This window comes from Lates calcarifer, linkage group LG16_LG22 (genome assembly GCF_001640805.2).
Source record: "Lates calcarifer isolate ASB-BC8 linkage group LG16_LG22, TLL_Latcal_v3, whole genome shotgun sequence".
Classification (NCBI taxonomy): domain Eukaryota; kingdom Metazoa; phylum Chordata; class Actinopteri; family Centropomidae; genus Lates; species Lates calcarifer.
In genome coordinates this window covers 16,382,634-16,397,901 of record NC_066848.1, presented here as the reverse complement: position 1 = coordinate 16,397,901, position 15,268 = coordinate 16,382,634, and the positions used below count along the sequence as shown (strand labels likewise).

Genomic DNA, 15,268 nt, shown 5'->3' with positions numbered 1-15,268 from the left:
TCAAAATCCCCTTAGCTCCCATGGGCTGTGTTGGCAAAGTATAACCCATAACAGCTCCTCATGTCCGGTCACTGTGAGCAAGAAAGTGGCCAGTCTGGTGGCCGGCCTCTCTGGCAGGCTGGAACACCTCTAGGATTAGTAGTATTAATCAGATAAGGGGGTGAGGGGCCAGACAGGCCCAGACATGGGCACCTGCTCGGGGGCTAGGTGGGGAAGGTGGTGGTGGTTTGGCAGTGGGGGGTACCCCCGGAGCTGCTCCAATGAGCCTGGGTCTCCCTCTAGTGGAGAGATGTGGAACTATCATTTAACCTTTCAGAAAACCAATCAAGAGTTGTATGAATGTTGTCTGTGCTTTTACAAATGATCATGTGTATGTCAAAGCAAGTACGACATCACACACATACTCTCAGTTGCCAGTTTGCACTACAGACTCCAAAACATTTTCAACAAAAACTGAGCATTACAACATCCACGAGGGAAAGACTTATTGCAGGGCTGTTGTATTGTTTGCATTGACTGCATTAGTTTTGGCTAGGTGTACCTAAGAAAACACTGCCTTCAGCATAAAAGCCCTGGAGACATATTTTCTTTCTCAATCAGCCTCCTACTATGATGTCCTTCATGAACACACTGTTTAGTGTCAAAGTCAGAACAGTTCTTGTTACTGTCGCTTATTTAGCCATGAATACCAAAGATTTAAAGCAGAGTTTTCAGAAGCTTTTTCCCCCTTTTATTTCTTTTCTTTCTTTCTTTCTTTCTTTCTTTTTTGTTAAGGGACCTTTATGTAGTAAGAGTTAAAATATTAAGGCAGCATATTGTTTTGAAATGTACTTTTTTCACAGTCTGGCTGAGCCCTTACCCTACAAAATATCAAACGGACAAATTTTAATCTCATCTAATGTAATCTACTGTATATGCAGTCGAATCATGACCTGAGCTATCGTTACACTGCTGTGTGAAAATGTTGTGATACTTCTGGATGGTGATTCTGCTCCGTCTCACCCCTCCTCCCCCTCTCCTCCCTCCACTCTGATATCAAGCCACACTTTAGTAATCCTCCAAATGAAAGGATTTGGAGAGAGAGCATCATCTCCCCACTGAACATTGGAATGAAAGAGAAGGCAGCTTCTCAGATGAGAGAGAAGGGAGAGAACCCCATGATGAGAGAGAGAGAGAGAGGGAGAGACATACTGTACACAAAATGAGGAAGAACAAAATATACATGGGAAGAGAAAAAACTGAGACAAAGAGAGGGAAATCAATGAAAGAAGCAGAAACATGAGACAGGCATGGTAACAAAGGGAAAACAGATAGCGAGAGGGAGACATTGAAAACACAATGCACAAAATTAATGGAGAAAAGGAGGGAAATGAAAAGAAAGATATATTTACTTTATGTCTTTGAGAAGACAGAAAGAAATGAGAGAGAAGGCACTACAGTGAATGCACCATGCTACAAAATAAGTGCGTTTTCATCCACCTGTTTTTATGTGCATTTTAAATTTGAGTGGAATCTGAGTGGAAACACCACAAATTTGGAAAAACTTTGAAAAAAAAAATTTACTCTTGGATCGATAAAAATAAAAAGACAAAGTGCAATGGAAAGAACTCAGTGAATAAATCATGACGTATATCATGCATGTCACTTAAACATCCACTGAGGAGACAAAAAATAGCGTCAGATGAAGACATCAGATCTGTGTGGGGCAATGAGGTGCCACAAGTTAATACATCAAATAAATTTCCATCATCTTGTTGCACCTTCTTATTCTGCAGTAGTTTAATGGCACCTGACTGGAGAATTAAGACCAGCAGCTCTTTATCTTAATCCTGTCCTAATATTTACATAATGATAGTGGATGGAAACATGAGTTCATCAGTTCACCTAAGTGAACTGAATAATATAAATTAAAGTTGCTCTTAGCAATATTTTAGATTAATAATGGAACAAATGATCATGTATGAGGTGTTGCTCATAGTAACAAATGCAGAAAATTATCATCTGACTCTGCTGCTCCCCTCGACAGCAATCAGTCATATTTCAGTGGTGGAGCCAAAAACAGAGCAAAAGTGAATATTGCAATTACATCTGCCAGGTGGATGTAAACTCCAAATGAAGGATAATGTTATTTCATGTCTTCTAGATGAGTAAATGAGCAATGTTCATATTAACCTTTGATAATAAGCCAGTGTTGTGTTTAGAGCTTCCGTGCTGGCCCTGACAAACATCTGATCAATAATTTAAAAAAAGCACAAAAAACCCCACACATGTAAATCACATTAAAGTTTAAGCTGAAAATCAATTTTAAAACAAAGACGAAACGGCAGATGAAAACAATGTAGAAACCCTTGTAGATCAACTCAGTGCAAATCTAAGAATTCTTGCAAGATGCATAATTTTCAGTAAAAAATGAATACACACAAACACAAAAAAGTAAAAAAATTTTTAAAAAAAGCAAAGGATGAGGCAGCCCATCCCTGCTGCTGGGACTGTGGGGGAGCGATTTGAGTGCTTCCTGATGGTAAGGGAAGCCACATGGCCTGAGGCAATATGAGGCTGGACTACATGGGGCCTCCTGCTATGTGATCTAGGAGAAAGTCAACAGTTTAGTTTTCCTATCGCTGTGTGGCAGGACCCCAGGTCAACAGGAACACAGGGAGTGTAAGAGATAGAACCACAGAGGCCTAATAACCTGTGTGTATGTGTGTGTCTGGTATGTGCATGTGTATATAAAGGTTTTAGGGTGTAAATCCTACATACTAATAGCCTCTGTGTGGACAAGTGTTATGTGTGGTTAACGGGTGTAAGACACCGAAATACACAGGACCAATAATCTGTGTGTTTACTGCTTGTGTGAGCACAGGAGGCAGCAAAAAGCCCTTCTTCATATATAAGGAAATCACATACATTCTGAAAATAAGACAAATGCAACTTATCTTAAAGACAAACACACATCCAATATAAACACTATTTACCTGGCTCTCCTTTATCGTAGTACTGATAGGTGCCAATATCTGTATCTGTGGGGTGAGAGAGAGAGAGAGAGAGAGAAAGAGAGAGAGAGATGAACATCTTGCTGTCAGGGAAAAGCAGAAGACAGATCAGCAATTTCGCACCATGGGATAAACAATCGCTATCAGCCAGTGGCCTGTCCCGTCTGCCAGCACCACAGTTTAGATAAGACCCTGTGAAGGAGGGTGGGCTGGGGGGTCCGAGCCAGAATGGAGGGGGGCAGAGGGGTATTAATAAAGACGGGAGTGTGCCTTAACCCATCCCACCTGAGGGATAAACTCTGATTTGCACACATGCATCATATACATTTAAAAGTAGACTCACAGATTCAGTGGACAGCTACAGAAAAAAATACATATGTCCAACATACACATAGATACAACATATAAACACACACACACACACACACACACACACACACACACACACAACACAATACTGAAAGATACACACACACAAACTGCTGAGCTGAGCCTTTTTTTGTCAGTGTTATTCCTGCAGGCCCAAAACCATAAGCAGCCAGACTCGGATTCGCACAACACATCGTTTCTTTATCGCTCCACTACTGTTGCTGCCGCTGCTGCTGCTCCTGAGGCCAGGTCACACTAATACAACCAGGGAGCTGATGGCAGACACACAAACATACACACACACATATATACTTTACCTGGATACAGATGCACTCACAGCTCTATAAGTTATTACTGTTTGTTAATGGAGATTTTCTAGACCAAGTAACAAACATGAGGATTCATTCTGTATTTGTACCAACACAAACTACACACAGACCACTGTCGGTGTTGCTGTTAGAGGTGGCTCAGTGTCATTTCTGACTCCAATAAAATTACTACAACCTTGAGTCAAGTTATCTATTCACATTGACTAAGGTGATCCTAAACTATTTGTACAAAAGCACTTGAAGCTGTAATCAATATTTTTTGGGACTCACATGGAATCAAATGACTCTGTGATATAAGGAGTCACTTACAGTGTCACATCCGGTTCTGCAGTTCTATGCATTTAGCCACTTTTCACTTTATCCCCCCTTAAACCAAAGACAGCCATTTTCAGCAAACAAACTCAGACACAGTTAATACTATATCTGCCCAACATGAAACAGAAGGTAAACAAGTGCCTCCTGAAGACAAGTCAAGTATCTAACAACCTGAAGAGCCATTTATTTCTCAAGAGTTTGTGGACCATCACAGTGCTAACAGAAGAGAGAATATTGTACTTGGACAAGAAAATACACCAGAAATGTAACATGAATGAGATACTCAGTTTCTCTGAGTCTGCAGGATGTTTAAGTAGGCAACGGTTTGTTAATACCATTGTGTCTAACACATTTTCTCTACAGTATGATGCTCAAAGTGTGGATACAAGCATTTACATTTACATGCAATATTTTAGTTAGCCTGGTATCAGACCAGGCTCACATGGTTTGGTGAGGTATCAGTCCAATACTCATACCATAATCCATGGTAATTATATTTGTGGGGATTTTCCATAGACAATAATCATTCCATAATCATTCCTCCTAAACTCATCATTCACAAGTCAGCATCAGGTACCAAACTCTTGTTTATCTGCACTAAATCCTAACCCTTAACTAGCCTACTGTGGAAATAAGGACAAACAAAATAGATTCACTCTGAGGATTTCATTCATTTTTTTCCATAAAACTGGTTCACAAAGAGCATGATTAAATAAACCTCTGGGTTTCATAACGTCAAAGGCAGCAGGAGACACAAGACAAACCAGGTCAAATCTGAATCTTCATTTTAAATCTGTTGGAATAATGAATGAAAAATTCTTTTCACTCCCTCAGTGATTTCTGTTGAGGCCTCCTTCAGCATAGCACGAAGTTGCTCAGTGGCCAGGGCCAAAGGGCTGTGAGAACTGCCTGGTTTGGTGAGCAGCTGTTCAAACATGATTTAAACATGTAAACCTACACACAAACTACACATAAAACATTTGTTACATAGCATTACAGATGCTGCATTTATGAATTTATATTTTTGTTTTTGAGGCGGATGTATATGATGTAAGGAAGGTGGTGATACGGAGCGTCACACCTCAGCGACCAGGCCTCTTCCCTCAGATGTATCCATCCACATTTTTCCAAGATAGTGGAAGACACACACAGCAGGAAAAAACAAACAAATAAGGATATGTCACCGTCACCTAAGATATACACCCTGTCATACCTTTGTGTATACACATAAACACACACACACACACACACACAACACATTCAGCCTCTGAGAGACACTATCTTCGTCTAAAGCTCAGCAGACTGTGAAAGACAAGACAGAATGGAAGGGAGGAGAAAACAAGAAAATGGAGAAATAGAGCATTTCCGTCTGACAGAGGAGATGGACTGATAGGTGAAGAGCAAGAAAATACACAACAACTGGCAGAAAAGTCAAACTTAGACCCTGTTCACTTGGCCCCACAAGGCAGCATTGGTCAGCAGGTAACAAATCTCGGTGCATACAAGATGGCGATGAGCAGTACTGTGCAAAGGTTTTAGGCACTCTGCAGCAAGACAACGAGCTCAAACATACAGCCAGAGTCTAGATCTAGAACTATCTTCAGGATCAAGAAGCACAGAGAGTCCTGCAACAGATGGTCTGGCCCCCACAGAGCCCTAATCTCAACATGGAGTCAGTCTGAGATTACATGAAAAGACAAAAGACACTGAGACAGACTAAACCCATAGAAAAACTGTGCGTTATCCAAAATGCTTGGAACAACCTACCTGCTAAGTACCATGTAAAACTGTCTACAAGTATACTTAGGAGAACTGGTACTGGTTTAAAGGCAAAGGAACTGTTTACATTTGTTGTGGAGTGTTTCTGCATATGTGAAAAAGTTGTATGAAGTCTTTTGTGGCTCCAGAGGGAGCTGCGTGAAATCTGATAAATTACCTGAAGCGGTGTCACTTGAGTCAACAGAGGCTTGGACTGAAGACTACAAGTCTGAAAAGGTAAAAAAAAATCTGGGAGTGTAGGCCTTGGAAAGAGGTGAATTTACCAGACCTCTGAATCCTGCTCTTCATCTCTGCTGAAGGCTAGAGGCTTGAGGCCACAGAAAATACCATAAGCATTATAAAACTGAGTCTCCAATTCAATTGTCTGCACTGGTTTCTTGAGTACCTTGTGGTCATGCTAAACAATTACACTTCAAGCAATGCACAAATACAGTTTCATGTGGTAAAAACAAAATCAAGAATGTCATGTATACTGTAATAAACAACAGTGATAGAATGGTAATTTGAAGTGAGCGAAGAGAACATGAAAACAGACAGGGTGAGAACTGGTGTTGACTGAGAGTCAGATTGTTAAAGGAGATACACCAAGGTGGGGAGAAGGTGTGAAAACAAAGTGAGCGATGACAGAAAGAGCCAGAGCAAGACGGAGTGAGAGGTAAAAGAGAAGGAAGAAAGGCGGAGAATTATTGAGAGAGAGGGAGATTGAACATGGTGATAAGTGCTACCTTTGACTTGGAGTGAGCTCTTGGTGGACCACAAGTGCAACTCAGCCAGGCAGAACGCCATCTGATGGAGGAGTGTAACCCGAGTCTGCAGAGAGGGGCAAGTGAGAGAAAGAACAAATGAAAGACGGAGAAAGAGACAGGGCAGACCAAACATGACCACAGATGCATATCTTGACGAGACGACATAATAGATTGACATAAATAGGCCTGAGGGTCAAACAAGGCTTGCATGTAGACACACATGCTCACATACACACAAACTTTTATGATAAATGGCTGTGACTGCCAGTTACTACCTAACCAGGATCAGTCATAATTTATATTCTACTTCAATGGTGCCAATTTCTAACAAATAAGTGATTAATCAATCTATGTACACAAATTTTTTTTTGGAATAATCCTGGGGCTTTTGGGTCCCTAGAGGTCTGGGACCATTGGACAGTTGCCTGTTTTGCCTGGTTAATAAGAAAATCCACCATCTTTTTCCATGCAAAAATTCATTCTGAAGTTCAGTCAAAGCTAATGTCAGCAGTCTGGGTTAGCCAAATTAAGTAGGTATCTTGTTGTTGGGACTCTCTTGGAATCAGTGTGATCCATTTCAAGTTGCTTATGCTGATATAATGCGTTTCCCTAAACAGCTGCAGTGGGATACAAACTAAAAACTGCTGAATCCTCATTTTAGCTTTGGTTAAGCTTACATAGTGAAAGTATGGGGGTGACCCGATGGCTGAATGGTTAGGGCTTGTACCACAGTGCCCTGAGCAGCGAGTCCCCGGCTCGACTCCTGATCCAGCCAGAGCCTTGCTGCATGTCATTACCCTACTCTCTCTCCCTGCATTTCCTGTCTCTCCTCACTGTCCTATCTAATAAAGGCAAAAGAGCCCAAAAAAGTAATTAAAAAATTTGTGAAAATATTATATAATGACTAGGTTAACATGTATAGAAAGGTATGTAATGACAGCACTGTCACTGAGAACAAACCCGAAAAACATCTGTCAATAGAAAAGAAACATCACTTTTCCCTTTAAGTTTTATTCTTGTATTTGTTTTTTTCTCTAAACACAGTGATTGTGACCACAGCAACCATCATTATAGTCTTTGTTGTAATGTTATTTGTACTAGCAGCAGTGCAGTATGCTCTTTGGGAAAGTATGACAATTGTTCTGCAACATAATTCTCTTAGCACCACTTCCTGTACCTGTTATACCTGTATTACCAGTAAGTGGAAAGTCTACAGGCATGAATGCACATTTTGACCAAAAACCAAATTAAAAACGAGAGACAGACAAGCACATGAACTCAGAATGACACTGAGACAAGGTCATGGGCGGTGATGCTTCATTCACACATCACAGCGAGCAGTGATGGACACACACTTTAGAGCTGACAGCTCAGACAAAGCAAGCAGCATTCCTCACATCAGCTAATGAACACAGAGCTTGTCTGTGACATGCACTGACTGTCCCTCCTTCTTTATTACAGACTTTATTCTCCAGTCACTTAACTTCAGTTCCTGGAGGGCAATAGTGGGCTTTTATGTGGGGGCAGAGGGGACAAGCTACAAAGGGACCACACCCTTTTTTTTTCTTTCTGACGTCATCATTACTGTCAAACTGGTGACCACAGAGCTTGTTCTTGGGGAAGAGGTAGTAGTCTGAGGATGCCAAATCAGGTGAATAGAGCAGGTGTTAAGTTCAAATCCGCATTCCTGGATGGCAGCCATCACTCCTTTTGTCAGCTTCCCATGCCGAATCTTCTTGACTTTCCCCCTTAGCTGTCTCAAGAGCTCAATCGAAGTAGACCCCTGTAAGACCATGACCCTTTTCCAGTTAGTTCACCAGCAGCACTCCCTTTGCATACCAGAGAACTGAGGTCATCACCTTGGCTGTTGTCTGTGGACCTCACCGATTTAGTTTTTCTTTTGTGAGCCAGGGACTCAAGTCTCATCCATGGTCATGAATTGCTGTAGAAACCTCTTGGGAACCACCTCAAAAATGGAAAGACTGTCCCTGTATTGTGACATGCTGTGCAAAATCCACTTCTCATGAGGCCCAAGGAGTTTGAGATGACTGCATGAAGGCCTATGTTGTCCATTTTTCCAGACAGTGCTGATCTGCAATTTTCAATTGCACAAAATAGAACACAAAACTTATTAACTTAAAGTTTCTGCATAATAACTCAAGAGTTAAACTGCACATGCATGTAATGAGAGCTCAATGACTCTATAACTTACAATCTTGTATTTGGTCCTACATGCTTACAGCATACAGAAACCGCAAAGGTTTCAGTGAGTTTGTCTGGGAATGCAGGAAAGAAGAATATTTCTCAAAAATTAATTATTATTTAAACAACTATTCCTTTGTAGAGCGATAAAAGCTTTCGATGTTCCAGTGTAAAAGACTGTAAATTTCATCCCACGTGGGATGGACTCAGATCAGTGTACAGTAGTATGTGTATAAGAGGCATATATGCTCCCCACTGTCAGGTACAAAATCTCTGTATAGTGTAGCAAAGGTGTAGCAGTATTGCTGTGTTAGCCATTCATTTCTCTATCTGTGCAGCTAATGCTCTCCGTCTTTCCATCCTCCCCCTCTCTTATTTTCTCTCGTTAACGCTGAGAGGGGACTCTCTCTTATCTTTCCCCTCTTGCTCCTCCTGGTGTGCGGGGAAAAAAAAAATCTCATTTTGCCACTCAACCCCCAAAACTAAAAGTCCCAACAAAAATACACATAGATAACACTGGGTGCCATGGAAACGCTAGGGCTAGCATGGCATGGCAGCATCAGCGTAACGAGTTTACTGACATAAGAGGATTCTTTCATCCTCTCCTAACCAGCTTTTTTTCTCTCTCTTTTTTTTTTTTTTTTTTTTAAAGAGGAAGTCAGCCCTTTTGGAGGGAAAACCTCATTTCAGCCAGCTTTCATTTAGTTATTGCCAGTCTGGCTTGCCTAAAAGTTCTTGAGATCTTGTTCTGCAAAGCTGTCGGGGTCTCAGGGAATTTATGGCAGAATAGAAGAAACAAGGGGGCTGACAGAGATACAGAAAATGGGACAGCAAATGGGCGAGCGTGTGTTGGACAAGAATGATTTGTGTGTGTACAAAGGTTAACAGTAACTGAAGGTGAGTCCATTCACAGTAACTGTCAGTCCTCTATGCATGATGTGGTGGGTTTTTAAGTATACACTGAATAAGATCCAGGTCTGATGAGGCTACTTTTAGTACTTTACTTTTAGCTACTTTTAGGAAAAACTTAATTTACAGTACATAATGTCTGTGTGTGTCTATGTTTGTGTTTTGTATCTGTGGGGTGGATGTAAGGTTCGTTAGCAGCTTTTTGTGAGCTTGCATGTTTCACATTATAGTAGTTCTGTTGTTCTGTATATGCATGTGTATATCTATATGCATAGGTATCAAGTTTTCACTTCTTATTTTTTCCTGTTTAAAAAGCTTCAAGACTGAGTTACACTCACACACTTGCATACACAGATATACACAGTACTGTGCAAAGGTTTTAGGCAGATGTTTCAGCTCTTGCCCATTATCCAATACCTTTAGGGAGGAATCTGATCAGTCCAGGATTAATTCTACAGCATGTCAACAAACCCTAATACACATCCAGTGTGTCATAAAGAATTATTTCCAGCTAAAAGTAGAACAAGGAGTCCTGCAAACAGACGGTCTGCCCCCACAGAGAACTGATCTCAACATAATGGAGTCAGTCTGAGATTATATGAAGAGACAGCCTAAGTCCACAGAACTGACAAGTTATAGATGGTTTGAGCAACCTACCTGCCAAGTACCATGAAAACTGTGTGTAAGTGTACTGAAGAGAATAAATGCTGTTTTAAAGGCAAAGGGTGATCACAGCAAATACTGATTTTATTCATTGATAGATAAAAACTCTTCATAGCCTCTCTTTACTTCAAGTTCCTATAACTTGTGCAGCACACACACACACACACACACACACACCACACACACACACACACACACACACACACACACACACACACCATGCTGTACACGTCTTGGACAGCTGCCCACACTCATTCTGATTTCTGGCTGGGGTTGCTGTGGGTTACCTGTCCCCCTGCAGAGCTTTGTGGGGGTGTACAGCCAGTGTACACAGGGCTTGGGTGAGAGGTGGGGGGAGTCTAGGTTATTGTAGCCTGTCTTTACACTAGTAAAGAGGCTGCTTTAACATCAAAGGAGAGGAGGGAAAACATGCAACTCCTCTTTCAAAGACAGTCCACAGGAACTACGACCTTGTCTGCTCTCTGCATCTCTTTCTCTGCTCTTCTTTCACTGTCCCCCCTGGCTGGTTACTGAATGTGAAAGTATGTGTGTGTTACATATATGTGTGTACAATGAGGAACAAGAGCAACAGATATGGATATATGTGTGTGAACTTTAAGTAAATATTTATATGAGACTGGTTCTCTAAAGAGCGAAAGAGACAGACAAGAGAAGCCTTTCTAAGATATCTGGATTGCAGTCCAGTTATATCTCTCACTCTCACAGAGTCTAACATTGAGCTATTGTTATGCTCTGAGTGTCTACATTGACAGAACAAGTCTGTCTGCAGTCAGCATCCTGGTGTATATACAGCATAATGTTGTATTGGTTTGAATCTGACAGTTGGCCTTTCTAAAATGCCATTCCTCAAAACATGTCTCTGGTGGAGGAATGACATGAATTTCCGCCATATATAACAATATAGTAATAATAGCAGCACGTGCATACATCCACCAAGGCTGCAACTGTATCTAAATGTGTTGTGTGAAATATTCTGAATGTTTTACAGTGAGTCTAGATGCACACAATGATGATTTGATTTTCCATATCAAAGTAAAAGCAGTATTTCCTAATCACAAACACTCCTGTCTCCAATCCAACATTTCCAAGATCCACATCTGCACCAAAAACACTTTTTCCTCCTAAAAACTAACAAAAAGATAAACAAGTATGACTAAAAACAAACATGAGGCAAAAATTTGGCAAACTGAATCATTACAACTACATTATTTATGCTGATGTACTGAACATGAACGTTTTCTGAGCAGTATTTTTAATGTAACTTTAGAATATAGCTATGACCTCCCAAAAACAATCTATTTCGTTGTGCTCTGAGTGTTTTTGATTTCATTAGTTCCTAACAATCATGTCAAAACCAAACAGGTTGTCTTGAGAGATATGACGACACAATGATAGTGAGAATGAGGAAAAATAGAGATAGTAATAGAGTTGGTGGATTTAAGACATCTGAAATCTCTCATTGATTTTGCCCACTGAAAACTCTCCTTGGCCAAGGTGAGAGGAAATGTATGGTGTGGCTGGAGGGACAGTGGCCCATCAATTGCTCTGGCTATGCAAAGAAAAGTTTATGGATGGAATGAACTGTGACATTTTGTTATTCTCTTAATACCTTGTTGAAAGCAGAGTTGGAGTTAAATGTAGAGGGAATATTGATTTTTTTCTTAATTGAATTTTAATGCTCATTAGTAAAAAAGGGGGCCTCATAAAAAATGTAACATAGATGAGGCTTCATGGTGGCAGCAGAGATACCATGGAGCAGACTGCAAAACTGTGATTTGCTGCTTATGTTTTCTTCTATAGGTTGCTAATACTGGTATAGATTGTTAATAGTGAAGGCAACATATGTGTCCTTCCTACCGTCTTTCTGTATCACAATGGGAATGAAAGAATGTAAATAATGTGACATGATACATCTATCTAAAGTTGTGGGGGTTCAGTCAGTGGGGGGAAATCCAGCATTAGACTGCAAATTTAAAGCCTGTGCCATACAACCAGGCCGATAACCTGTTGTGTCAAACATACATTGGGTTTTAGTGGTGGTGGTGTTCTCTCACTGAGATAACTTTGGGGTACTTAGAAGAGCGCCGTTTACGTTGCAACCGATGTGAGCTCATAAACAACTGTGTTCAAATGTGGTGATCACCCCAGGGTCTATGAGGGCTGTGGTTCAGATCTGGAACTCCACTGCAACAAGTGGAGAGGCATGTCTGAAATGAAGCCAGGCTCAGAGACATTTTGTTTGACATTTTAAGAATCCCTTCTCACAGGTATGCACTCTCTCTTCCCATCTTCCCATCACCCCCCCCCACCCCCCTCTCTCTCTCTCTCTCTCTCTCTCTCTCTCTCTCTCTCTCACACACACACACACGCCAGAGGCAGTGTTGTCAGTCAGTGTAGTGGTCCCATCACTGCGAGAAGACTGATGTGGTAAATTACAGGGTTAAAGAGCTGCCATAGGGTGACTGACACAAGGCCATCACAGCCTTGCCTCATTCCCCCCGCCCCCAACACACACACATACACACACATCTTCATTACGCATTACACACACACACACACACACACACACACACACACACACCTGGCTCCACGTAAGTTTGTCTGTCAGTTCTTCCTTCCTTTTTTTCCTTCTTGTACCTTCACTTATCATCCCTCTGCCTACTTGTCCCGTTCCTTTTTATCTTTTTTTTCCCCTCTTTCTTGTTGCCCATGTTTTTCTAAGGTACCTGCTATTAGAAATGCATTAAGCTTTCTGACCCTGTCTGCAAGCTTTCACTCTCTCTTCCTGGCAATTTTTACTCTCCTCATTCTTTGTCTCGTCTCTCTCAAAGGACAGTATTTCGGCGTGTCTGATTTTCCCATTCTCTCTTGCACTTTTTACTCTGCTCTTTATTGTCTCATCTCTCTCAAAGGACAGTGTTTCAAATTTTCTGACTTTTTTCCCCACAACCTTTATCTCTCGCAGACGCTCTCTAAGCTACTGCCTGGTCTTGTTTCGGCGCTCGGAGAGAAACTTGGCAAACATGAAGAACATACAAAAAGCAACCCAAAAGTACATCCGCACAGAGAGAGATAGGTAGGGTAACTGTATGTAATTGTGAGTGTATGAGCGCAGATTTTCCAATCTGAGGTGCCTTGGATTTCTTGCCAAGTCTCAATCATAGACTACATGAACACACATACTCATGTATTCAGTAAACACACTCATGCACTCAAGTCAGTCCTACACCACATATACTCCTATCTCACAAACGTCTGATATGTGAACTCAACCGGCACACAAGCACATACGTATGCATGGAAAGGCATATACAGTCCAATGCATACTCTCCTATCTTTTAACCTTGTGATACCTGAGGAAATGCACACATACGCACATTTACATACATATGAAACCACGCACATAGACTCACACAAGCTCTTATCATCAGTATATCCTGGAGGGTGAAGTCCTCTGGCTTCCAGTGTCATATCAGAGCAAAGAAAGGTAGACAGAATCAAAAAGGGAGATAATGAGAAGTGCAAAACTGGATAAAACAAAGAATCCGAGCTCTGAAAGGCGTCTAATGTAACAGAGGAAAACATCATGGGAGGCCTGTGAACGCTGAGAGAACAGATAAGGTGTGCGTCTGTGTGGTGGAGAAGAGACTTGTGCAGACTCTCCTGTCATATAAACATACTGGCCTGTTCTGATACATTGCAAACTTAAGACGTGTGTTATTATTATTATTCACACAAGAAGCCTTAATAATGTAAGAAATATTGATAAAACAACACACACTATATGTATGTACATATATATATATATATATATATATATATATATTTAGTCACTTTTGCCCTCATACTTAATTATGCTTTACATTTTTTAAATTGCAGTTCCAATGATGCTTTGAGGATGTAGACAGGACACAAAACATTGTCATATATTCAGTGAGCTGGGTTACAACTTAAGCCTAGTTTTTTAAGCCTATATTTGTTCACATTTTAGCAAACTGGCATCATTAAAAGTGTGCTGAATTACCTATTAGCACTTCCTGTTTGTAATGTACCCATGTATGTGCAGACACCCATCACTGGATTACTTTGGCACTGAAGGAAACTTAAAAACATGACGATTCGAAGTCGTAGAGTTACAAGGAGAGTCTAAACTTTCTAAGACTTCTGGATGTTTAGTCACGATGATTGATGGCATAAATTACAATGAATCTAAAGATTCAGACTTGACTGAGTTAGGACTCCAAGAATGAGTGCAACATTGCAGCTAAGGGGTGTTGCGACAGCCACCGCTACTGTAACTGTTAGCCATGTTGGTAAGCAGGCCAAATCAAAGGGACAAACCGCAATAATTGACTTTCTGATGTTTTCAAATCACCAGATATTCTTTAAATGTAGATGTAAATTTTTTGGAATGACGATTTAACCGGGGGAGTTTCATGGCAATCCGAGACATAAAACTGGTCCAACTGTGAGACATGTAACACTGTCTATGGGAAAAATGAATGGGACTATTACTTCCAGAACCAGAATTGCTCATCCCACTGCACAACCCTATGAGCACAATACTTGACCTTCATTGTTCTGTGGTGCTCGGTGGTGTGTTGTAAACACTGTAGACTCTAGGGGTCACTAATGGGGCCTCAGCTGCTTCATGTTCTTGTCAAGTTGTGCTATTCTCAATCCTCTCTCCCTCAGTGTCTATCAGTCTCTCAGTCACTCTACTTCAGAGGTTTTACTGAGGACCTAAGGCGTTACAGAACTCATCCCACTGAGAAGAGAAAAAGGAGGGACCAACGGAAGACTGGGTTCTTTAGAGTAAAAGTGCTGTGAGGTCTGGCGGGAGAGTATACACTTACCCATGCGCGTGCACACACACATATAACCACAGGCAAGTACAGTGTATCTTCTTAACGGTCGCATTACAAGACAGAGGGTTTGGAGG

At 41.1% G+C, this 15,268-nt stretch overlaps 1 protein-coding gene across 2 annotated transcripts in view; it reads right to left on the bottom strand.

Moving 5' to 3' along the window:
• Positions 1-15,268, bottom strand: part of wdpcp (WD repeat containing planar cell polarity effector) — a 95,640-nt gene that overhangs the window by 49,702 nt on the left and 30,670 nt on the right. For both annotated transcript variants that reach the window (XM_018661337.2, XM_018661345.2), the window contains 2 exons: positions 6,511-6,595; positions 2,976-3,020 (listed from right to left, as the gene is read on the bottom strand). In XM_018661337.2, the coding sequence (XP_018516853.1) occupies positions 2,976-3,020; positions 6,511-6,595 (130 nt within the window). The remainder of the gene's footprint in view (positions 1-2,975; positions 3,021-6,510; positions 6,596-15,268) is intronic.